Source organism: Manis pentadactyla, chromosome 9 (assembly GCF_030020395.1).
Source record: "Manis pentadactyla isolate mManPen7 chromosome 9, mManPen7.hap1, whole genome shotgun sequence".
Taxonomy (NCBI): Eukaryota; Metazoa; Chordata; class Mammalia; order Pholidota; family Manidae; genus Manis; species Manis pentadactyla.
The window spans coordinates 14,700,479-14,724,240 of record NC_080027.1 but is presented as its reverse complement, the minus strand read 5'-3'; the positions used below and the strand labels follow the sequence as shown (position 1 = coordinate 14,724,240).

The following is a 23,762-nucleotide window of genomic DNA, read 5'->3' as shown; positions in this document are numbered from 1 at the left end:
AGAGTAACTCCAGCCTCCCATTGGCCAGGCCGCCCCTGTGACCCCGCCCCCGAGGAATGAGAGCCGAGGCCCAAGGGGCTGGGCCAGCCCAGGGAAGGAGCCTTAAGGAGCCCTCAGGCCCAGCGGTGCCGGCGCCCAGCAAGCCTAGAGTGGGCCGCGGTGGGTTAAGTGCTCGGGTAGGTGCACGTCAGAAACTTTATTCTCTGGAGGCCGGGGCGGACTGAGAGCAGGGCTGGAGTCACTCCTTCTCCGGCTCCTCCAGGATCCCCTCCCGGTTCTCTCCTGGAACGCACACACTTGCTTTCGATTTGGGGCTGATTGCCTCTTGTTTGACCGCGAGGAGCTCCGACGGCTGAACGTGGAGAGCTGCCGCCACAGGACGGTGATCCGAAGGCTTTCGTTAGACTTGTGATTCCGGTTGCTCGGCGAGTCCACATGGCCCCCGACTCCTTCAGTGCCTGCGGGGATGAGGACGCTGCTGAACTCCGCTCTACCCTCCCGTCTCTAACCTCCTGGGACTAACATTTTCAGCAGTCCCTTCTGCTCCCTGGGACCCCTTGGTGTGTCTCGAGTCCCACCTTCCTCGGATTCCTCCGACTCAGCCTCATTGGCCTGCTCATCAGAAGTCTGAAAGTCTTTGTCTTGGCAGCAGCCCATGGCCTGTGCGCCCTGTGCTCGGTGCCACCCACACTGGCCCACTCGGCTCCCGCTTGGCTTTTGGGACGTCGGATATCCCACAGCCCCGGCTCAGGCAGCAGCCACCCTTCTTTTCTCCCATCACAAAAGGCTCAGGGTCATGGCGGGGGTTGAGCTATTTATTTACAAAGTGAGCACTGGCGTTTCAGGAGCTGGTGGACCCAAGCCGCTGCTTCTTTCTCCGTCTGGTCCGGAGGGCCCCTTGGATCTGCTCCAAATCTGGGAGCTTCCGCTTGGCAGCTGCCTCCAAGGAGGCCCAAAGTTCATCTGTCTCCGTGTCTTCTAAGGACACCTTGTTGGGCTCTTGAGGCTCCTGGGGCTCATCCTGGTGAGTGGGAGAAAAGCACAGTAATACAGCCACAGGGAAGGAGGCTCTAGGTGGGAAATAATTGCTCCAGGGTACCACCCCTTTTATTTCCTGCTCCTGAGACCACTCCCGTGCATGCTCCTAGTCACCCTCCTCAGAGAAATTAGCTTGGCAAATAAATGGCCAGTTCCAGATCTGTATTGCAGCTGCTTCCTTTTCCTTTCCCCAGGAAAATCCTCACATCTAAGCCCTTGGCTCCTACATCCCCAGACCTGACTGCTTACCTCCCAGTTATCCCTGCCTGACAGGAGGAGGCAATTCAGTTGAGACTTGAGATAAACCTGTAAAAGAAGAGGGGCCTTAAGGAGCCACGCATACTGAAATAGAAACAGGAAGGGGGGCACAGAGGGGAGCAGGCGCTCACCTTATGCTCCAGGCCCCGCGGATTCCGGATCCTGTGTACTCTCAAGACTCTGTCCAAGCCACAGGAGGCTAGTAGGGGCTTTGACGGATGGCACTGCAATCCTCGGACACTGCCTGCCAGCCCATTTAGACAGCCCAGGAGGCGCCCTGGAGAAAGGCAGAGCCAGCCAACAACCATTAACTGTCTACTGTTTGAACCACTTTACATTTCTATAGTTTATCCTCCACATAACATTGTGATAGGCTTTATCATTAGTATCTCCATTTTACAGGTGAAGGAACTAAGGCACAGGGAGTTGAAGGCATTTGCCCAACATCACACAGCTTTTGGTGAAACCAGGATTTGAACACGGGCAATCTGGCACCTGAACGAGGGCATACTGGCTCCACTGCACCATCTCAGAGGGAAATCCTGCTCTTCCTCTCTATCCTTTCCCCTCCCCGAAAGCTCCCTCGTCCACTCACCTTGCCGAAGGTCAATTTCTGCCAGCTTCCCATGAGTGTTCCCCACGATCACGGAACTGAGGAGGAGACCAGAGGCAGGTGGGATCAGCAGGAGCTTCCTGGACTTCTTCCCAATCCCCACTCAGCCCTTTAAAGACTCACTTGCCGCCAGGAGTGAGGGTCATGGCTGTCAGTGGGTACTCTCCATAGGTGGCTTCTAAGACTGGCCGGCGCTGGGGGGAGGCTGGATCATAGACCCTGACCTGAAGGGAGACAGGCATCATCAGAGTGCCCCGTCTTGCTTCTCCATATCTTCACCCCTCCTTCATACACTCCTTTCTTGTTTATGATCCCCTCTTACAGAAACTTTCTCATTTGAAATGTAGCCCTCTTCTCTGAGTAGTGGTGGGTAGAGGAGAGCTGCTTAGGAGCACAAATGCACAGCACTGAGGGGAGAGGTCCCCAGGCCCGGGGTAGCAGCATTCCCATGGTCTGCATGTGTGAGCATGCCATCCATTCTCCCATTTGGGATAGAAAAGCAAGTCAGTCCAATTGTAAGAGGATGCTAAATTTTGAGGAGTAAAGTTTAGCCTATGAACAAGGGAGGAGAGAGGAGGCTCCCATGTGTGTCTTGAGCAGAGGCATATCACCAAGGTCATATTTCAGTACGTAGGAGCAAAGGAGACTAGGCGATACAGTGCCCCACTGCTGCCTGGGTCTTAGAACTTCAAATGAGACCAGCTGTAAAGATCCCTAGTTGGGCCCTTCCTGTGAAGCTGAGGGGCTGAGGCCAGAGAGAAGAGGGTCACGCATGGGTCCCAAAGCGAATGGGAGGCTGCATCAGGACCAGAACCCTGTTCTCTTGACACCCAGCCCAATGTCCTCTCATGTCCTGGAGGAAAACGAAGAGTCATAGTTCAAGAAAGCCCATTTGAGAATGCAGTAAGAGGTCACTGGCTCAGTTTTGGGCTGGGATGGAGGGGGGAAGAGCTCCCTTTTCTGAGAGCTCAGAGACAGGACGATGACAAGGGCAGCTGTGCCCAGAAATGGGGGCAGGCCTGCACAGCGAGGCTGTTTCTCTAGGAGGCTGCTCAAGCCCAGGAGGAAGTAGGAATGGGGTGGTGCCTCACCTGGTGGTACCCTGTGCAGGTGACAAGCTTCTGAGACTCGGGGAGGAACTGTATGTCTTGGTCCCAGACGGGAACCCGCAGGTCAAGCCAGTCATTCCGAACCTGGTGGGGTGGGCAGACGGGGACAGGGTTGTGGGGAGCTCAGTGTGCCACTTCCTTCAGCCCATCATTATCATCCCCTAAGGCTCACCTGGTTTCTGACTCATAGTCAGCGGCCTTGGCCTTCCTGGACCGAAGCCCCACCGCCCCCTCCCCACCCCTGTTACTCACATTCTTGGCCCTGAACACAGGCTCCTCAGACCCCTGCAGGTCCCACACCTTCAAAGCATTCTCCTTCCCACCCGTGGCAACCACGTGGAGGTGTGCTGGGTCTTGGCGCATCCTACACACCCCAGGGCCCACTCGAAGGTCCAGGAGCTGAAAAGAGTGGGAGATGAGAGTGGGGCTGAGAGTCCGTTCCAGGCCTTACTCCTCCCCAAAGCCCTTGCTCAGCTCCTACCCTGGCCCCTACTTTCCCAACCACCAGGATCAGAGCAGGCGAGCCTCACTGGGTCAGAGAATGCCTCCTTGTCGTCATCACGCCAGACTCGGAGAATGCCAGACTCCACACATGTGATGAGGGTGCTGCAGGCAGAGGGTGGAGAGAGTCAGGTAAAAAAACCCATTAAGTGTAAGTGTTCTTGGCTTATGCATTCATATTCACTAGACTCCCTCCTACCAACCCCATTCCTAAGGAAGCCTATAGGTAATTCAGATCTTGGCAGGGCTTGCCAACTTCTAACCTCCCTGTTATTTCATTTCCTTAACAGGGTGAGGGCTTACTCATTTTCTAAGTGAGGAAACTGAAGCTCTGAGAAATAAAAAAATTTTCCCACACAGCTATAAATGTCAGAACCTGAACTGGGAATCAAGTCTGGAATACTCCAGAGCAGAGTGCCTTTGCTATTCCATAGCTGTGGGGCAGGGGCACCTGGCCTTGCTGGTCTTTCTGAATGTTGAGTTAGTCACCAAAGGTCAGGATGAGTAGGTATGAAGAGACTGAAATAGACTTGTCTGGATGTAGGGTTTGGCCAAAGTCAAAGACCAGCTTTTCTCAAGTTCCCTGTTCTGGGTTCCAGATGTTAAATGTCAGTATCTCCCACAAAGTACTCACGCCTCCCATGAAACCGAAGCAAGTCTCTCCCCAGGATCTGTAGAGCTGGAGCCTATGTTCTTTCTCATATCTGCCCACCCTCCCCACCTTGGTTCAGGGACTGTACTGCTTGCCTGAGCTGTGGCAAGCCTCCCAACTGCCCTCTCTCTGATCTGTCCTCCACACTCCTACAGGCTTACAGCTCTGACCACAGAATTTTCTGCTCAAAAACCAGGAACTCCCCATCACCTACGAAACAAAAGTGCCAATCTCTCAGGCTTGCACTCAAAGCCCTTTACATTTAATCCCAAGGTACCTTGCCCATTTTGTGTTAATGCTTCCTTGGCTTCAATCCCCAAATTCTATTTATCTTTTCTGAAATGTATACTGTAGCCTGACACCATTCCTTGGCCTCTGCCCAGGCAGCAGCCTCTTTCTAGAATGTCCTTACTCCTTTCTCCACCTATCAAAATTCTACCCATTCTTCAAGGCCCAGTTCCAATGTCTCACCCCCACAGCACCTTCTAGACCTCACCTGTCGGAATTAACACCACTAAACCTACCCAGCCTGTTCACAGCCTTCTCTTCGTCTTCAGAAGAAAGCTAGGCCAATAACCTAACCACTAGCACTTTCCCGTCCTTTACTTTGGATACCTTGTTGGTGGTTGTTAGCCCCATTTTACAACATACCATAAACTATTAAATGACTTGTTCAGCGTCAACAAAAGGGTCATGGAACCAGGAGACAAACTCTCGAGGATACAAACTCTATGAAGGCTGCTACTGTGTGTGTCTTATTTACCCCCAGCGCTTTCATTTCACCCAACGCCTGTGCCTCGGTAGGTATTCAGTAAATGCTTGTTATAGGCAGGACACATGTCCCTGTCAAGCAGGCCCTAGTAACTTAAGGATTGATCGCCATTATTCGGCCGTCCTGCAGGAGCCCCTACACTCTTCCTACAAGCTGAGTGTCCAGCGAGGAGCTCGGTCTTCTTACCCGTCGACCTGGGCGAGGCCTCGAAACGTGCCCTCCCCTCCGGGGCAGTGCCTCTGACCCTGGAATCTGCCCTCCTCCGTGCTGAAGTGCCTCACTATCCCGTCGGCGCAGCCCACCAGGATCTACGGGCAGAAAAGGGCAGTATGGCGAAGAGAGCGAGGCTGCTGCACCCCGGCCCCCAGCTCCCGCCTGTTCAGCTGCAGCTCACCTGAGTCTCGCCGCCCGCGCCCCAGCACAGGGTGGTCACCGCCTCCTCGCGCCGCGGCTGTCCGGCCGCCGTGAAGTTTGCTGCCTGTTTGCGCTGAAGGTTCACCCCTGCGGGATGCGGGCGTTAGTCGCGCTGGGGTCCCTGGAGGGCGACTCCCGCACTTCCCGAGACCCGGCCCCGCCACCCACCTTTCAGGATCCCAGTGTCACTGCCGACCCACACATGGTTCCAGCGTGCCCCAGCAGCCGCCATACCCGAGCCCCGGAGCCCACTTCCGGCTCAGTGCTCACGTCAAAAGAGCGCGCCGAGTTCCACCCCCCGACCTCCCCGGGTGAATCCCATTTCAGGGACTTCAAAGAGCTGGAGGAAAAGATCCCTCGCCTGCTCCGGTTGGTTTTGCGTTGCGAAAACGAAATCAGGAGATAACTTGTTTGTTGAGAGCTTAAGAGTAGCTTGGGCATTTTACACTTGGAGTGGTACGCATCCTAACTTGACCGCGATGCCCGGTCGAGCCAGCCCTAGTCCGTGTCCCTACTCCAAAGCATCCTGTAACGTTTTCTGTACAATAGCCCGCTTCAGAAACGACTCCGATCACTAATGAGGCTCATGGCTTCAGCCGCGACGAGAAGAGACAAAACGGAAGAAGACGAGGGAAAATGAAACCGATGATTTTGATTTTAAAACACCTCTGTTTTTGAAAGAGGAGGTAAGGGGCGTCGTTTTTATTTTCTCACATTGAGGTTTGGTGATGGTAAAAATTAGCTCCAACTGAGAGTGAAAATCTGCAAAATAAACACAGTATTTCTCCCAAAGATGAGATGCTGCTTTTGAAAATGTCATAACGGCCCCCTTTGTTGAATGACTCATAATTTCTCACCAAGAAATTTTGTTCTCTGAAATTAGAGACCATCAGAAATCAAAGTTTGAAATAATTTAAGGAAGAAAAAAGCATCATCCTGCCTGACGGATCTAAATTCTCCACAGAGAAGCGGCCTCGGCTTCCAATAAGAATTCTTAGCACAATATTCCACATTTATCTTAACCTTGATGTATTTCCAAGGAAACAGCAGTCTGGGTCCTCTTCCCAGTCCCAACCTGATGTTGACCTCTTTGCACACAACCCTACTTTGTATTGAGGCTATCAGACCACTATGTAAACCAAATTAAACCTGAAACTCCGTCTTTCCCTAAAATCCTCTACCTTCCGTTTTTGTGAGACGTCCCCGCCATGACTGCTGGGCAGTTTCCCATATTGTAACGTTGGGGTTAATCCGGTGGGTCTCTAGTAGATCACGCCCCCTGATTAGTGTAACATTAAGTTAAAGGTTTCCTTGGTAATTAACACCAAATGGTGTGTAGAACAGAAGAGGAAGCTACTATTGCAGCTCCCAGCTCCTGAAGTTCTCTCAAAAACCGTTAAGATGCTCAGATGAATACCGTGTTAAAAATGAAACCCGGCTGTCCGTCGTGCCAATATTCTATTACCTTACACGACCCTAAAAATGTAGGTCAGTTTATAAACCAAGCCCCCACAGAACGCAGTAAGTACAAAAAAAGATTAAGATCCCTAGCAATACGTAAACTCACTGAGCGACGCATTAAATAAGTTCTCTACCGCGAATTACTTTCTGAAACACCAAGCACTGTATGGATTTATACCTCACTTTTTTAAAGCTTATTTTTCAACCGTAATTTTCCCCCTGGGAGGGGGTGCACCGTTCCTGGAAGTACTGCAATACCAGGTCGATGCGTGGAGTGGACGGAGCAAGCTCCTATTCCATCTCCTAATCCCAAAAATCCATTTAATATATTGTCCTCGGATAGAGGACGTATCAGATATTAAACTGATAAGAACAGATACTACACTTGATCTTAGCCAAAAGGCCGAGAAGCGATACCACCGTTTCTGGCTCCCGGTCAGCCTTGCTCTTACTATACCTTTTACAGTTGTGGTGACTTTTATGGTATAATGACTAGATTATATTCAATAGTAATGTTTCTTTAATTCAATTTCTCATTATTTTTGCTTCATGATAATAACTACAGATTCTTGGAATCAAACTTAAAAAGGGTTCTTTACTGCCTCGCCTTCCAGCTCAGACTCGGTTTGTTTTGCATAAGCCCTCCCCTTCTCGGGATTGGTCTACGTACTTGCGGTGATTTCAATGCCTGCGTAGTCTCTTTCTCTCAAACCTGTCTGTGGCGTTAGTTTCCCAGCCTGAACGCTTTTGGGCACTCCTTAGGGGCAGTGGGGCGGTGGTGTCCGTCAGTCCGTTAAAGCAGGTGCGGTGGGAGGCGGCTGCCCTCTCCGGGACGCCGGTTTGGAGAGGTGGCGTATCCCGAGCAAAGGCTCGGGAGTCCGAAAAACTGAGTTGGGATTCTGTCCGCCAATTCTAATTGGATGACTTTAGCCATGTTGCTTGGATTCCTGTCTCCTCCTCGGCTTAATGGGGGAAGTATAAGCCTCACTTATAGGGTGGTCGTGAAAACAGGTGGTCTGTGCACCCGGATGACGGCGCGGGCTGGCCTTAACCATGGCGTGCCGCTCGCATCCGGGCCCTCCCGGCTCCCTGCTGCGCCTCCCCCTGACGTAACAGCCACCTAACCCACTCGGCACTTGCCATTTGTACTGTCCCATCGCCCACCGTGTAGCTAAAATTTAAACAATACAGTTCTTTTATAAGCTCAAAGCAAAGCCCGGCAGTATGAAAGGGACTGATGTCGGGTCCGGGCTGAGCAGGAATTTGAGGTCTTGCTTCCTTGGTAACCATATTAATATACACGTGGAACGTTCTGTTCCAAATCCCCTTATTGAAGCTCTCTCTATATACCTCGGTTGGAAACAGGCGGTGTCTTATCTATCAAAGTGACTATCTGGCTGAGATCCTTCAGCCAAGAATGGGATGTTCCATTCTACTGATAAGATTTCAACTAGCTAAATTTCTGATAATCTGTGATTTTGGAGAACAAGGCGCTTGTGTGTCCCTGGTGCTAATAAACAGGAGCAGTATTTGCTTCTGCAGCACATAAACTAAACCTGGACCAATACAGAAATTAGCATGGCCTGTATGCAAGGATAACACACCAGTTAATGGAACATTCCATATTTAAAAAATAAACAGAAACAATTTCTACAGGTTCCCTTAAGTAAACCCAGAGCCTCCAGGGAGGGCCCAAATTAAGGGGGTGTGCTTTGCAGAATAATGCCCCCCTCAAAAATGTCCATTGTCCTTATTCTACATGTGTTGGTTTACATGGCAAAAGGACTTTGCACATACAATTAAAGTAAGGATTCTGAGAAGGGGAGTTTATCCTGGATAGTCTGGTGGGCCCTTTTTATCACGAAGGTTCTTCTTATAAGGGATAGACGGAGGCAGGAGGCTCAGTGTCAGAGTGATGACATGAGAAAGATTTGAAGAGCTATTGCTGGCTTTGAAGATGCAAAAGGGTCATCAGCCAAGGGATGTGGGTGGCCTCTAGAAGATGAACAGGCAAGGAAACAGATTCTCCTTTAAAACCTCTGGAAAGGAATGCAGCCCTGCAACACAGCTTGATTTTAGCCTAGGGAGATGCATTTTGGGTATCTGCCCTCCAGAACTGTCAGATAAACTTGTGTTAAGCACTGAATCTCTGGTAATTTAAACAACAGCAATAATAAATGCCAGGGTAAAAGCCAAATTTAGTTTCTTTCAATCTCAGCCTTTCCCCAAATCTGCAAGTCCCCCACGTGGCTGTCTTGCCCCAGGTTACCACCAGGTGCCCCAGGGCACAGATCTCCTTGGTAGGCAGTTCACAGCTGGGGCTGCACAGTTGGCAGTAGCCTGTTCCTCCTCAGAAGCAAGGCAAGCAGAGAGTGGTGCCTTCACTCTCAATATACTGTCACCCCTGCGTCTTCCTGCACAGGTACAGGAGGCTGATAGTGAGGGCCCATCAGGAACTTGTAAATACATTTGTTCATGAAAGGCCATTTGTCCATTTGTTTATGATTACTGAGCCGACTCTCTGCAGTGGTAAAATCAGACATGGATTTGTCTTGCCTTATCACAGTCTGTTGTGAGAAACTGGGAGGTTTCTGTGATTCTCTAGGCAAAACATGAAATCACTGGTTTTGATGACAGGCAGTGAGGCCAAAGGAAGAGTATTTTTTCTGTGTGGGTATATTTTAAACAATTTAATGTTTTATTTTCATGAAACATACATATAAATGGTCACATATTGTTCAAAGACTCACAACCCCATTTTATACCCCCCTTTTAACTTTTGATGGTACTTTCCTCCATAAACTGAGTATTTTAGACTTCCTATTTCTTTTGCTATTTTTAAAAGATGTTACAAAAACCAGCACAATATGGAGCAGCTCAAAGAAATGCCTAGTTGACTTGAAGAGGTTTTACATTTTTATGGTATTCTCCAACCCTTCAGAGAATCTGTTGTTCTCCGCAAATAAGTGTGTGGTTGCCTTACACAATTTTGCATACATCTCTGGGAGGATTCTGAGAGCCTCCTGAAGCCCATTCATTAACCTACAGGTTAGCAAGTACAGCGCTGAAGAGACAGGAGCACCTGACTAAAGGTATCCAAGCACCAAGAAAGGCCACCACACGTGGAGAAGCAGGTTCAGGAGGCCCTGGAGGTCCTGTGGGAGGCCCATTAAAGGGCTGTCCAGGGGAGCACTGGCTCCAGCACTTTCGACTGGGCCCACTTTCCCTCAAGCCAACTCCAGGTTAGAGTAGGGCAGTTCCTGGAATAGAGGCACCCATTCTCCTCTTAGCCACCCATTCCTCCTTGCTAATTTGTATTAGCTCCCTGGCTCACTGAGAATGTGAATTTATATACTCTTCTGAAATGAAGGTTTTCCCTCCCATCCATCTTCTGGTGATGACTGAACTGCAGCCCGACCAGTTGGTGGGGTGAGGCACCATTCCAGGTGCTTTATATGTGTTATATGCTATATATGTATTGTATATGTATTAACAACCTTACGAGTTAAGAAGATTCATCTTCCCTCTTTCACAGATAAGGAAACTGAGGCATAGCAGGACTGGTGATTTTCTTAAGGTCACACAGTAAGTGGCAGAGTCAGATTCCAAACTCAGGCAACCTGGCTTTGGAGCAAACATTCCTAAACCCTATGCCATACCGCCTGTGTTTGACTTGCCTTGGATGTCAAGGAGGCATCTCAAACTCACGATTTCCAAAGTGATCCCCACCTGTCCCACCAGACCATCGTTCGCACTCCCTTTACCTCCCCACCTCCCCTCCATCAGCCTATCTGCTGCTCTTTCCTCCCACACACATACCGAATGGCTCCATTTCATTCCATCCGCTGCTTACTCAGCCCCGATGCTCCTGCCTCCACACCTCCCCATCTTCTTTCTGGTCTCAGCTCAAATGCCACTTCCTCATCAGATGCCTTCCCTGAATACTTCTTTAAAACAGATTCTTGTACTTTGCCAGCATTTATCGTATATCTCAGAGAGACTAACACTCAGCACTACTGACATTTTGACATCTGGGCTGGGTAATTCATTGGGGAGTGGGGAGGATGAGCAGGTGCTTAGCAGCTTCCGTGGCCTCTACCCACTAGGCGCTAGTAGGGTACCACTACTGTCACTCCTTCCCACCCCCACTCCAAAGCTGTGACGACCAAAAATGTCGCCAGGTGTTGCTAAAATATCTCCTGGGGGGCAAAATCACCCGTTTGAGAACCACTGTCTATTTCATATTTATTGGTGGTCTTACTTTGCCTGTCTCTCTTCCTCTAGAATGTAACCGAACAGCAGTCAACAAAGTCCAGCTTTTACATGGAATTGCTGGGGTTTGGAGGGGGCGGGGCAGTGTGCACGTTAACCATACAGATTTGAACCTCCAGGACTAGAAACCACATAACCACTCTGAAGATTAAAAACTATTGACCAAATCATACACATACCTACACCTGCCTCCCACGCAGTGCCACTGCTCTTAACCTCCATGTTCTTCATTATCAAAAGTAAACATTTGAAAACACTGCGTTGGGTTACATGTGGGGCAAGGCGACTCATCTGGATGAGGCTGTAAATTCTCAAATATCCATTCGCATCTTACTTGAACTCCACTTCCTCATTTATTAATGGCCTATAATGTGTCGAGATGGATACTCAATCATTAGTTGTTAAGGTAGGCCTCTCAGCATTGACTTGAAAAGGGCTGAGTCACCCACATGGAAGAACCCGAAGAATTACAGAGGAAGAATGGAGACCTGGAGGCTTGTTGGAGGAACTGAAAGTCAACGTAACTGCAATGAGATTGAAGTGCAGGTAGATTGAGACCAATCAGCAAGAGTGTAGTTTATGCTCAATGACTGGAAAAAAATTACATGGTGCTGTCATAAGGTGGGAAAGTCCAATTCAAAGGACTGTAAATTCAGGTAACTTATAGGGCTCATTTCAGCAGCACAGACACTGAAATTGGGTGGAGATATAAACATGGTCTCTGCACAAGGATAACCTGCAAACTTGTGAAGTGGCCCATGTTTTTGATGAGAAGGATAAAAGGGTACAAAAACCTCAACCAGTGTTAAGTTGACCATGGGGATGATAGGGCAGCATGAATAAAGCTAATGGTTCTGTAACACTTATGTTGACAGTAACTGTACTAGATGGGGGTGGGGATTTAATGTAACTGTCAAACACTGTGTTGTATACTTTGGTTGAAAATATAGAGGTATGTCTCTGAGGGCAAGACAGTGATGGATCCCTGCAACTTGCCACCCAACCTGCTAAGGGCTACATGCCAGTCTCCCAGTCTGGTTGTTCTCTAACTACAGGCTGTGTGCTGTCAGGGGTCACTGTGCGAAGTACACAGGCACAAGGCAGGACATGTACTTGTCAACTGAAGTGTAGGGAGAGAGAAGCAGTCCTGGGTCATTTGGCGGCTAACATGGTGAATTTTACCAGATTGAATCAGTGACTCCATGATGGAGAAATCATATGCCTAACCAAGTATATTGTGGCAGTTACTTCTGAATTTGGTTGTAGGCTAATCCCACAATAAGGGAACTTAAAAGTCCACAGACACCATGTTCAAAGTTCATGTGCAGAAAGGGAAGCAGACCACCAAAATCTGACAGCCAATCTTTATTTAGTCTAAGGAATACTTAACTGCCACCCCTCATTGGCTTCCACTGCCTTTCTCCAAGTCTGTTTAAAGCACAGCTGAAGGTCATCCAAACCCAGCACACCTTTCATGCAGAACACCTTAGGTGGGGTGTAGATAGATCTCCACGGTTATTGCCTTCTGCCCAGCCAGACCCACTCAAACACATGACTCACAGTGAAGGGGGAAAAAACAGTTTATTTAGAAAGGCTGAAATGATCATATCATAATCTGAACAGCTAGGCTTCTAAGAAATGACTTAAAAATACGTTTTGATATCCATGCATAGCTGGATTCCTGTACAAAAAGGGAATTGTTTTCTTACTCAATGGACAATATATGCACTACACGCAGGTTTACAAAGTGTTACCATTAAAGAACTAAGAACACTTAGTTCTATGTATCTAGGTCAATTTATTAAATACTAGGCACCAACATTGGAGCAGACACCTACCCATTAGATATGCTTTGTTCTTTCTTCAGACCTGGAAAAAAAACAACGGATTTCTCAGCAAGTGGTTCATTCCTCCCTTTCCTATATTCAGCAACCCTTATGATCCCTCAGACAGTTCCTTCTGGAACAAACTTTCCTCTCCTCCCCCAGCCAGTCCCAGTGGGTTCGCCTTTGCAGGCTCTGGGACTAGAACAGGAGGTAAGACATGTGAACATTTCTTCACCGGGAAGTTTTGACTTGGTCAACTTGTATCTGACTTTACTCACCCATAGCTTGAGGATGCAGCTGACCGGAAGTATGGCTTGGTTTCCCTACAAAGGAATAATTGGGAACTAAGTTTCTGTCACTCCCAGGAGTCACTGGTATTTGGAGGTAAGGTACATTTGTATAGGCTATATAGGTTTCAGCACATACAGAAACCACCAGTTAGTCCAAAAAAACCTTCCTAATGCCTGATGAGTACCCCAAAAAGATTTCCTGTCATTGTCACCTTCTACTTCAAGGCAAGCTCACAGCTCAGAAAATACCTTTCAGTCACAGTGATCAGACTGGGGCGGTACTGAATTCATCATTGCTAAGTGGGAACTTGTCACAGGTGGCTTAGTAGTGGTCAGAGACAGATGACTTTGATCAAGCCATTATCTTTTCATAGCTATCCAGGCCAAACTAAATTGAGGACAGTGTTGTAAAGGTTATTTACCTGAAATCATTCTTGGGCTCCAAAGTGCTGGATCTGAAATAAAAACAAGACAGAGTCAGTAATGTTTACCACCTGCATTATAAAAACTGCTCCCACCTAAACCAACATTCTCAGGAAAATCAGATTTCTGAGTCTCAACAGCAAGTAATCAGCCGAACGAGATTCAATGTTAAGTCATCATGTACAAGCCCTAAGATTTCTTCTACCCAATATGCTGCATGCACCACATATAGAAGTCACTCACCATTAAGCAAACAAGCAGGTGACCGGTCATGGTGCCTAGGGAAAGACAACATTGTGGGTGTTAAGCACTTCTTAAACATAGCAACCCACCACTCGTCTTCTCCAGTTTCTCAGGTGTTCACTTGTTTTCATTTGTAAGTCATAGTGAGCTAGTATGATTCATCACAGAAACTACCTACTTGGTGGCATAAACCAGAGACATGAATCAACTAACCTTTCAATTCCAGAAGTTTGTCAGCATACAGAAACAAGCTGCTCCTGCATGAGAGGATCATGTGCTCAGTTGAGTACTTAAAACAGCTGAAATTCTTCTCAGTATAGGTAATGGTAAGTCAAGAAAAGCTAAGCATAATGCCGATAGATAGCACTTGCTGTACACCTCAGACAGTTCCTTATGGAACAAGTTCTCATCCTCTCTCCCAGTGAGCCCCAGTGGGTTCACCATTACTGGCTCTGGGGCTAGAACAGGGGTAAGACAGGATATTTGCTCTCTTCATTGGCACTGGACTCTGGGGCAAGCTATAACCAACAAAGTTTAAGTACTCACTGTGAACTCTTTCCAGTTCAACCCCGGGCAGATCAATGGGCATCTAGGAGAAATCAGATTAAGAAACATAATGATAAGGAAACAAGAGGGACCAGAAAGCTGTATGGGTCAATCAAGTATCTTGTAACAAGAAAAACCAGCCACCAAACAACGCCCAAGCCAAACAGAAGAAAACTAAAAACCCAACCCTGAACAAAAAACAAAATCGCCAAAACCATCCTTTGGACAATGAGTTCACACATATGCTAACTGATCAGTATTGGGAGAAGCAACTTACTCTAAGAAAGATGTGTACACTGTCATCAGGACAACCTGCAAAAGTGGAACAAATAATTATTTTAAAATATTGGGGCAGAATAAAATTTCTTAATGAGCAGAAACTGCCATCAGAACTCTAACATGCTATTAAGTGTCGTCCCTCACAGAGGATCAGCATAATCAATTCAAATCATCTGACAGTGGCATATGGGCGGGAAGTTAGTTCTCAAAGGAACTAACTGAACTGCTGGGTTGCTCTCCCTCTCTAGGGTTATCATTCCAACAGGAACAAGCTGGAAGGAGCAAAAAGACAACGTTGGAGACATGACACTGCAGTCCCCCATTTTAACAATTACCTGTCTGTATTCACCCTGGAGAAGAGCTGGATTCCTCTGGATTGGTGATGAGATGCTGAGACAAAAAAGGGAGGCATTGTATGTACCTAAGAATAGCCATTCAAAGACCCTTGAGTACAGCCCAACCGACTTCTCAGTAGTAAGATGACATCACTTCAAGCTCAGTCATATGCTTGTCATTTTACATTCATCATGGAGTGGCCAGGGCAATTTGCAATTCCAAAGCAACCAAGTCGCATCCGTAACTGGGCAAATCATCGCGTACCCACCTGCGGCACCTCTCTAACGCTGGGTTTGCACAAGATGTCTTGTCCCATCCTCCAAGCTGTAAATCCATTTGACCCGAACCACATCTGGGGGAAAAAAAAAAACGAAGAGCACCCTCCACTTAGTTTTATAACTTGCAGTCTAACACTAGCGCCCTAACGTCTCAGAACTAAATACCAGCATTCGATGTGGGACGGTACTACTCAGAATTTTAAGTTTTCTCCACTAATCCATCAGAAAGAGAGAGTTCAATTATTTTTATCATCCCCGCAGCACATCCCATAGCACCTCCCTACGGTTAACAGGGCAACAGTGGTAAAGGATGGCCTTGAGCACGTACTCTATAACGAGCGGGCTCCTCCCGACTCGCTGGCCTTCAGACGAGCGCCAGAACCCTGCAGGCAAGACGACATACATGGATCAGTAATGGTCATTCTGCAAACGCTTAGTTTCCCGAGGCAGAGACTGCGTCGGACTTCTGCGGCTTAAGGCCCGTCTCTTCAGAGTACGTTATCCTCACGGGGTTCAGCACAGGTCTGTGAAAAGGTTCTCATCACAGAGAGGGCCGCCCACACGGCCCGCCGCCGCCATTTTGTCATTCAGAACTTCCTACGGCTTCGAGGCATCGAGGGCGAAATCCTTACCCCCTCCAGCCCACACCAGTAGGTGCAACACAGAGAAAGGGTCCAGGTGCACCACGCTGACACGGTCACTTAAGGAAAAACCACGTACTACACACAACATACTTACCAAACGCAGCGTCAAAAAATGAGGCCGAAGGCGCGCAGGTAGACACTTAAATACCATCTCGCAGAGGCCCACGGGATTTGAGGGCGTGACTATGTCGGGCGCAGGCGCATAAGGAGAGGGCGTGCGAGCCTTCGGGGTTGTGGGTAGAGAATGCCTAGGAAGGCGGGTGACGAGTGTGCTTCCCCAGGAGCTGAGGCGCCAAAAAGATGCGCATGCGCGTCTTCCGTGCTGCGGCGAGGAGGTCTCTTCTGCGCGCCTCCTGTTTGACCAGGTAACTGAAGCCTGTCTTTGTGCCGATCTGCACTGACGCTCCTTCTCGATCGGCCGCTTGACCCCACACCCTTTCCGAGTCTCCCTTGCCCGCACACATCCCAAGCCCGCGTGCAGGGTACGCCTCCATGGATCCCCAAACTCCTGAAGACTCCACTGGCGTCATCTTGGTTCCCCACCAGCCATCCGGCGCGCATTACGGGCCTGGTGCTCAGGGTCCCGGCGCAGGGGGTGACTCAGGTACCGGGGCTCGAGCTGAGCTTGGGTGGAGGTCCTTTGTATGGGGCTATGTCGGGAAAGTGAATCAGACCGTAGGTGCCCCACCTGAGTCTTTTGATAGGGCTTGATTTTTGACTGGCCACCTTGGTACTGCTTTCTGATTGCATTTTGCAACAGCTTGGTTGCTAGAAGGGCTAACGCTAGCTATCATTTGAAACACGGTTTTAAGTATACTAAGTGAATTGGTTCCTTTAGTCCTGCAGAATCCCAAGAGGTAGGTACATGAACTGCCTCCATTATACAGATGAGGGGCCCTAAGGTGTAAAGAGCTCCTGTCAGGGTGATTCCAGTCGCTTCTAGGCTGTTAATGACCCACCATCGTTATTAGTCCATCAGTCGTCTGTGGTAAACACCTCGTGTACTTGCACGTGTTGTGAACATTTACAAATGTCAACGAAAAGAAAATGCTAGGGTAAAACTCCAGAAAAGAGTTACTAGAGTTTTATTTGAGCCTAGGTTTAGGACAGCTACCCAGAAAACAGTCCTTCGGAAGAAGAAAAGTATTCTGGAGAGGAGAGCTTACCCAAGGTTATATATGCTTTTTAACAAACAATATGCCATGATGTTAGTAGCTACATTCATCAGTTAGTACATACAGAAATTGACAGGACGGGTGTTTCATTTATCATTAGCTAGGCACAAGGTAATTTCATAAAACTGTCCACCCCTAAAGTAGATTGACAACTTTTGCCCTACAGACCATAAATCAGGTCTTTGTTTTAGATAACCCAAGTGTTAATGCCAGGTACTTCTCAGCAGTGAATATTTGTAGTATTTCTTGACACTAAGCTCATACTATGTGCTCTTCTGTATGACCACACCTGATACTACAACCCTAGGAGGAAGGTATTAAGGTAGTAGTGTACATAAAGAACCTGAGGCCCAGAGAAGTTAAGTAATTTGCTTGGTGTTACCCAGCTAAGAAATGTCAGAGCCAGATCCAGACAGTCTGATTCTAGATCCTGTACTTCTAACCGCTGCACTTTACTGCTGTCATCACACGGTTCTGTTCTCAAGGTAGTTGGGGAGCAGGCATACACCAGAAACAAATGGAATGATCCCCAGGTACTGTTTCTCAGCCATTTTTTAAATTGTTGTCTCCCCTACCCCAGGAGCCTTAAAAAGACATTTTTCTCTCTTAAACTCACTGCCCCCCTGTGAAATTTTAATACCACTGATATACTGTATTTCTGCTTATGTACAGAAATCTTTAATATCTAAGATTTTTCTTTCCCCTCTCCCTGCCCATAACCAATTTTCATTCCTTCAGGGGTATGTTGTCTCCAGGCATGTCCCATGGTAAAATAACAACACTGTATAGAAGTCTGAGAGAATCCCAGTTGGAAAAAATTTATTATGTCCTGGAATAAATTTATTCAGTAATTATTTGCTTGTTCAAGTACATGATTGAAAAGTTGCAACAAAATGCATAGAAAATGGAACAGATAAATTATGGAAAATACAGAAGGTTCAGAATAGGCAGATAGGGTAGGGCTATATGTGTGGGAATGGGAATTATGGGATGCCTGGGCCTTGAAGAGCAGTAAAACAGAAGGGCATGGGGGAGGGAATTCCAGTTAGAGAGACTGGAAAAGGAAGTATATGGATATAATTCATGAAAGATGGGCTAAAGGGGAATCTAGAATAGAAAACTGGAAAAGATTTATGGCAAAGGCCAGATGAGAAGGGCCTGGAATGCAAAGTTAACCAACTTTAATTGTAGATGGGGAGAAAAAAACAATTTTTTGAGCAGGGAGGTGACAAGAAATTGAGGGGTAAGATGGGGATAATGACATTCATTAGATTGTCACAGTAGTTAGGCAACAGGTGAGTGGATTCTGTACTAACAACTGTAATGTCAGTGGAAATAAAAAGGAGATTTAAGTCAGGGTTCTCCAACTCACAAACTTTCAGAAAGGTAAGTAATATGAAAGGGATGGGGACTGGCAAACTAGACAGCCATTTCTTAGCTCCAGGTGATGGTTGCCTTGCTAGAATATTGTCTCTGTGAAAAATTTGACCAAGAGAATACAGAAATCCAGAATTGTATATTAATTTGCCCATTTTAACTGTTGACATCTAACTTAAAGGTTTCAGACACATTGTATAATTCAATTAAATTGGCCTAGCCCATGACAGTAGCTTTGCAACCTCTTGTGTAGCGACATAGAATCCACTAGAAAGGGGGAATGTCAAAAACTGGATGCTCTTTTTGGAAGCTACAAAGGGAATAAGCACCAAAAAAGTCAATGTTCTTGGTGGTTGAAGATCGCAAGATCTCCTTTCATTTAACATTTATTCTACTATTATTTATTTGTTGAGCACCTACTAGGCATGGGAAAAACAACAGGAAACAGATATGCCTTTGGAGTTTATTTTCTGGTGGACAGACACAGGGAAATACATAAATAGTGTGTCAAGTGGAGTTGAATGCTATGGTAAAAGTCAACCAGGGAAGGAGAGAGAGGGCTAGGTCCAAGGGGAGGAATTGTCATTTCACTCAGACTTAGAAGGCCTTTCTGACAAGGCTGACATTTGTGCAGAACTCTGAAGTAAAGGGAGGAGAGAGCCACCTGGGTAGTTCCAGGCAGAAGGGCCAGAGCGCTGGACTCTGCTTACTGATTTGCTGGTAAAATTACAGGTTGCAGTTGGGATTTTTAAAACAGAATTGTGGAGATTCTAGGTAAGTCTTGAAGTTGGGTAGAAATGATACAAGTTTCTTTATCCATGGAATGAGTCAATGTTGAACATTTTTTTCCTTTGACTAAAGTAGAAAAGGGATGTTCCACAAGTTTCATTAGTAGTCACATGAAATGTGTGTGTGTGTGTGTGTGTAAATATATTTGATTGACTGGTACAGAAAGGCTGGGGTGTCAGTAATGAGAAATGAAAAAAGGTGAAACATTGCTGAACGTTACTGTGTATAACATCTATTTAGTGCTTTCTGTAGCACTTTCCAGGCACTGTACTGCTTTATATGTATCAACTCAGTTCACAAATAGTTGTTTTTATTGTTACCATTCCCATTGTACAGATAAGAAAACTGAGCATTAGGTTAAGGATGCATAGCTAGTGTCACAGAGCTGTTATTCAAATCCAGTCTCTACTTTTGACCCTGTTAAAAATTACCCAAAACTTGGAAATGTAAAGTAATTACTAGGTGTTCTTTTGATGGTATGAAGCAGGCCAGCCCAGCCTGGGGATTATCTGATTTTCTAGGGGGTACGTACCTTTATTTGACTTCAGTTTACTACGAGTTTGGCTATTTTACAACTCTGAGATTGCCTTATGTGACAGTAGCCAGTTTTATATCTGCCTATTAACAAATTCGCAGCATTCCTGACTAACGGACTCTATACTCCTTTTGAACCAGTAAGTTAAGTCTTATTTGTTTGCTCACTAATTAACAAATAATAAAATCTTTGACATGTGTTCAGTTTTCATTTTCATGAGTCATGTTTTAATTTTTTTTTAAATAACAGTCAACTTTGGCAATCCGTGGGGTACACTGCCTGTCATTGGTCCATTCATTTCTTCATTCCAGGAAATACTTAGTGAGAGTGAGGATTTGAGCTCAGGAAGTCTGGCTCCAGAATTGGAGGTTTTTGATAGTGTGCAAGCCCTATTTTAACACCATGCCCCTTGCAGCCATCACAACTTGCCTCCTTTTTCCAGAAAACGTTTTCAACTTTTAAAGAACTGCCTACACTTGCATGGCCTGGGAACCTGTTAGAATTACTGAATCTCGACCAAATGAATTCGAATTTGCATTTTAACAAGATCCCCAGATTATTTGTATGCACAGTAAGGTTTAAGAAGCACTATAAAATGCAATCCACTATTTTCTCAGGACATTTTCAGTCATCCTCTTTGATTCCTCAGCAGTAGCTTATCCTGTTAACCCATTTCCTATTTCTTAAGAACATTCTGTTCCCACAGTGTGTAGAACACCACCCTCTCCTAGTGTTCCTCTTACATTTCTGATAACTTCTTAGTGATCCTTTAAGCTATACCTTCTGGTCCATTCCTTAACTATTAATGGTCCACCAGTTGTGTGATGGGCCCAGCTGTTTTCTCACTCTCTGGGCCACCTTTCTGGCCCCATGATTTTAATGACTGCCATTATGTTATAGTTATATGACTGTAACTCCAGCCTAGGATCTTTTTTCCTGAGCTGCAGAGGTAGGTATACATCCAGTTGCCTTCTGAATGAATGTTGTCACTTGGATGGTCCATAAACTTCTCAACTTTGCCCAAACAGAATTCAACCTCGTCCTCGTATTTCACCCACTTGTCCAAGTGTCCAGGCTCCCCACTGCCACTACCCGAATTCAGGCCATTCACCCTGAAGTTTTTACAACAGACTTAATGTGGCTCCCTGGTTCTGGTTTTGTCCTTTCAAATCCATTCTCCACCTTGCAGCCATAGTGATCTTTCCAAATAAAAGAATTGTCAAGTCTTACTTTTCAGCTCTGAATCCTTAGGCGTCCGTCCTTCCATGTCTTTAGGCTCAAGACCAGACCATCAATACTGCTGTTAGGACCCCTGCTTCCTTTGTCAGTTTCCTTACCACCATTCCCTCCTAAGTCTGACTCACCCAACAGAAACTCCCTGAGGTTCAAGATCGTCTGTGTGTAAATCATTATTGTATCCCTATTGCCTAGCAGAAATCAAGACAAAACAGGACTCAATATATATTAGCTTATCTTTATAAAACATTTTTGAAGTGTTATTTATATTTTTAATTGAAGTATAGTTAACATACAATATTAAATTAATTTCAGGTGTACAACTCCATAAATTTTTGATGATCTCTTTTTAGCTCCCAGTGCATTGACTACCCACCCTGCTTAACCAATTGCCCTGCGTAGAGAGGTTTGGCGAGTTTGCTCAGGGAGCAACCCTGCCCCCTCCTGGCAGCAGGAGGCATTGCCTCACTTAATGGAGGAGGAGGAAGAGGATGTGCAAAATAACCACTGCTTTGCCGGGAACTGGGAGACAAGACAGTCACCTCAGCGGAGAAAAAGATCCAATTTGGTAACAATTTCTTGGATTGTAGGGGAGTATGACACTGGGGAGGATTAGCCTGGTCTCTGAGGAGATGAGGGTGTTGAAGATTGTAAGGACTGGCTTACACTGTTTGTGTACCGGAGTGAGAACTTTGGCACAGGAGGGGATGATGGGGAGCTGACATAGTATCCATTCTCGGCCTTTTGGCTAAGATCAGGTGTAGTATCTGTTCTTACCAGTTTAATATCTGATACGTCCTTTATCTGGGGACAATGTATGACATTGATTCTTGGAGCAGGGAGATAGAATAGGAGCTTGCTTCTCCATGTATCAACCTGTATTGCAGTACTTCTAGGAATAGTGTATCCCTTTGGGGATATCTAGTTGTTAAACAAGAAATTTGTTAGCTAGAACTTTGGTGCAGTTATGTCTTCTTTAGACAAATGAACATGATAAATTATGACAACTGGATTGATTAGTAAAGGATTTGGTTATGAAATTGTAAGAGATAATTCAAACTATATGAATTAGTTCAGAACTAGGCTAACGTGTCTTCTTTCAGCAACCAGTGATTAGTAACTGTTCATATAGTGGCAGAATGGAGTGGTGGTCACAAAACATTTTTGATTATGCCCCCTATCTGTTGAGAAAAAACCTAGAACAACCTAATATATGCAGATTTTTGTGTGTGTAAATTATGCTCTATGTACATTATTAATTATTTGAGAAGGTAGACTTTTTTTAAAGGATGAGATATAAACAGGAGTTCAAATATTTTCTTTGTAATGTAAGTCATTTTGCCGATTAAGAGAGTGGCTACAGCCAGTCTGTCTGGATTTGAATCCTGGGTTCACCTTCTGCTCCCCGAAGGAGGCCAAGTCACTTTGTGTTTGGTTGTTCAGCCCTGCCTTCATGGTGGATACCTTTTGGTGGCCGTTTACACTTGATGTAGAAATGTTCATGTTTTGTGCACAGTCCCCTATTTGACCACCAGGTCTTTTGTATCAGGGAGCTGTGCTTTTACAAGTGTGGTGGGTAACACAGGGCTCAGGGCTACCTGCTCATGGAATTTGCTTGGGTCCTCTCGTCCCACTTACCCTTGATCCTGGAGGTACCATTTCTGTCTTTTCAAAGACTACTGCTGGGCTCGTCTTTTTGGCTCGATAGGGCCAATTTAGAATGGATGCAGATCTGACATAACTGGGGGAACTCAGTTCAGGATCTTTTCCCTAGGAACTTGGTTACCTCTTCAGGAACTGAATTTTGGACATGAAAATTGGCTCAAGTCCAGGAACTGAGGTGACTTTGACTCGCTTATAGTGAGTGCCCTTAGCCTGCTCCTTTATTCTTGTTCTTTTTGGGTTGTAGATGTACAGCGGTATCCTTGTTGGCTTCCCATTTATTTTACCCTCTATGGATACCGTTTTCTGATATGTCACAACTCTCCATGGGTCAGGGCCCCATGACTACCCCTCTGATCTTGCCTGTCTTACGGTAATTACAGCTTTCTGGTTTCTGACAGTGAAGCAGTGCCTCCTTTATACCTGGTTTCTATTGCTTGATGGGGGTAGAAGCTCAGTTCTGTGTTTGCCTCTTCTGTTGTCAGCTCTGGCCTGCAGAGGAGGGCTGCCACTGACCTTACTGATGCTCAAGTCCCACTCAATAGCATTCCTCATGGCCTTGGTGAATATTGTGTCCTCTGGGCCCTTTCTTGGAACACAAATCTCTGGAGGGTCTTCTGGCCTTACATAATATTTCCATTCCAGCATGCCCACTTTCTTCAGCCTCTATATCCCTACTTCTCCTAGCTACTAGGGCAAATCAGGTGTATCTGTTTCACTTAGCATGGGCCATTGCTTCCTCCAGGCTTCTATGAGCCACCATAGCTGTGATTTTGCCTCATTCCCTGGGATCCCTGCCAGAGTGTTAAATCCTGGATCCCAAGGAAGTTCCCTCAAGCCAATGGATTCTCATCCAGCGATCTCCAGTGTGAGGGCCAGGTCAGCTTCCAGACGTCAGCGGCTGCTCTAGACTTTCTCAGTACCTGAGTTCAAGCCATTCAGCCTGGATTTCTGCTACAGATTCCTAACCTGGTTCCGTGGCTCTGACTTGCCCACTTCTGATCCATTCTCTACATTGTAGCCAGAGTGATCT

The 23,762-nt window shown here is 46.5% G+C and overlaps 2 protein-coding genes, 10 non-coding genes and 1 pseudogene across 14 annotated transcripts; 2 read left to right on the top strand and 11 right to left on the bottom strand.

Moving 5' to 3' along the window:
• Positions 1–144: 144 nt before the first annotated feature.
• Positions 145–657, bottom strand: TEX54 (testis expressed 54). Its single transcript, XM_057506967.1, is given in 1 exon segment — positions 145–657. A coding segment is annotated over 1 exon segment (513 nt).
• Positions 182–5,675, bottom strand: WDR74 (WD repeat domain 74). Of its 3 annotated transcripts, XM_036926283.2 has the most exons (12): positions 5,558–5,580; positions 5,338–5,444; positions 5,130–5,251; positions 3,549–3,624; positions 3,271–3,417; positions 3,001–3,102; positions 2,033–2,133; positions 1,892–1,947; positions 1,428–1,573; positions 1,288–1,344; positions 824–1,021; positions 182–458 (listed from the first exon to the last, which is right to left on the bottom strand). In XM_036926283.2, the coding sequence occupies exons 1-11, from the start codon at positions 5,559–5,561 to the stop codon at positions 842–844; spliced, it is 1,098 nt and encodes a 365-aa protein (XP_036782178.2). In that variant the 5' UTR covers positions 5,562–5,580; the 3' UTR covers positions 182–458; positions 824–841. The 3 variants fall into 3 exon arrangements, with proteins under 3 accessions (XP_036782178.2, XP_036782187.2, XP_057362947.1); XM_036926292.2 differs by lacking the exon at positions 182–458 and having other exon boundaries at positions 802–1,021; positions 5,526–5,675; XM_057506964.1 differs by lacking the exons at positions 182–458; positions 5,558–5,580 and adding an exon at positions 4,267–4,381 and having other exon boundaries at positions 802–1,021.
• Positions 5,676–7,042: 1,367 nt separating this feature from the next.
• Positions 7,043–7,233, bottom strand: LOC118935146 (U2 spliceosomal RNA). The gene has a single exon (XR_005033693.2). It is a non-coding gene; the product is annotated as a U2 spliceosomal RNA (small nuclear RNA).
• Positions 7,234–8,348: 1,115 nt separating this feature from the next.
• On the top strand, positions 8,349–8,448 carry LOC118935192 (U6 spliceosomal RNA; annotated as a pseudogene).
• Positions 8,449–13,030: 4,582 nt separating this feature from the next.
• On the bottom strand, positions 13,031–13,156 carry LOC118935169 (small nucleolar RNA SNORD22). Its single transcript, XR_005033703.1, has one exon. It is a non-coding gene; the product is annotated as a small nucleolar RNA SNORD22 (small nucleolar RNA).
• Positions 13,157–13,438: 282 nt separating this feature from the next.
• LOC118935161 (small nucleolar RNA SNORD31) lies at positions 13,439–13,507 on the bottom strand. The gene has a single exon (XR_005033701.1). It is a non-coding gene; the product is annotated as a small nucleolar RNA SNORD31 (small nucleolar RNA).
• A 235-nt stretch (positions 13,508–13,742) lies between these two features.
• Positions 13,743–13,813, bottom strand: LOC118935156 (small nucleolar RNA SNORD30). Its single transcript, XR_005033699.1, has one exon. It is a non-coding gene; the product is annotated as a small nucleolar RNA SNORD30 (small nucleolar RNA).
• A 163-nt stretch (positions 13,814–13,976) lies between these two features.
• LOC118935199 (small nucleolar RNA SNORD29) lies at positions 13,977–14,042 on the bottom strand. The gene has a single exon (XR_005033711.1). It is a non-coding gene; the product is annotated as a small nucleolar RNA SNORD29 (small nucleolar RNA).
• Positions 14,043–14,246: 204 nt separating this feature from the next.
• Positions 14,247–14,373, bottom strand: LOC118935177 (small nucleolar RNA SNORD22). Its single transcript, XR_005033707.1, has one exon. It is a non-coding gene; the product is annotated as a small nucleolar RNA SNORD22 (small nucleolar RNA).
• A 426-nt stretch (positions 14,374–14,799) lies between these two features.
• LOC118935203 (small nucleolar RNA SNORD28) lies at positions 14,800–14,875 on the bottom strand. Its single transcript, XR_005033717.1, has one exon. It is a non-coding gene; the product is annotated as a small nucleolar RNA SNORD28 (small nucleolar RNA).
• Positions 14,876–15,160: 285 nt separating this feature from the next.
• Positions 15,161–15,231, bottom strand: LOC118935206 (small nucleolar RNA SNORD27). The gene has a single exon (XR_005033718.1). It is a non-coding gene; the product is annotated as a small nucleolar RNA SNORD27 (small nucleolar RNA).
• Positions 15,232–15,497: 266 nt separating this feature from the next.
• Positions 15,498–15,572, bottom strand: LOC118935150 (small nucleolar RNA SNORD26). The gene has a single exon (XR_005033698.1). It is a non-coding gene; the product is annotated as a small nucleolar RNA SNORD26 (small nucleolar RNA).
• Positions 15,573–21,795: 6,223 nt separating this feature from the next.
• On the top strand, positions 21,796–21,979 carry LOC130685047 (U2 spliceosomal RNA). Its single transcript, XR_008999481.1, has one exon. It is a non-coding gene; the product is annotated as a U2 spliceosomal RNA (small nuclear RNA).
• Positions 21,980–23,762: the final 1,783 nt, after the last annotated feature.

Bases quoted from the DNA above. Each gene is read 5' to 3' on its own strand.
- WDR74 (XM_036926292.2), bottom strand. From the start codon at position 5,589: ATGGCGGCTGCTGGGGCACGCTGGAACCATGTGTGGGTCGGCAGTGAC. The intron at 1,574-1,891 runs GTGAGTGGACGA...GCCTTTCTCCAG, and splicing joins AGAAATTGACCTTCGGCAAG to GGCGCCTCCTGGGCTGTCTA. The intron at 1,345-1,427 runs GTGAGCGCCTGC...CTTCTTTTACAG, and splicing joins CGCGGGGCCTGGAGCATAAG to GTTTATCTCAAGTCTCAACT.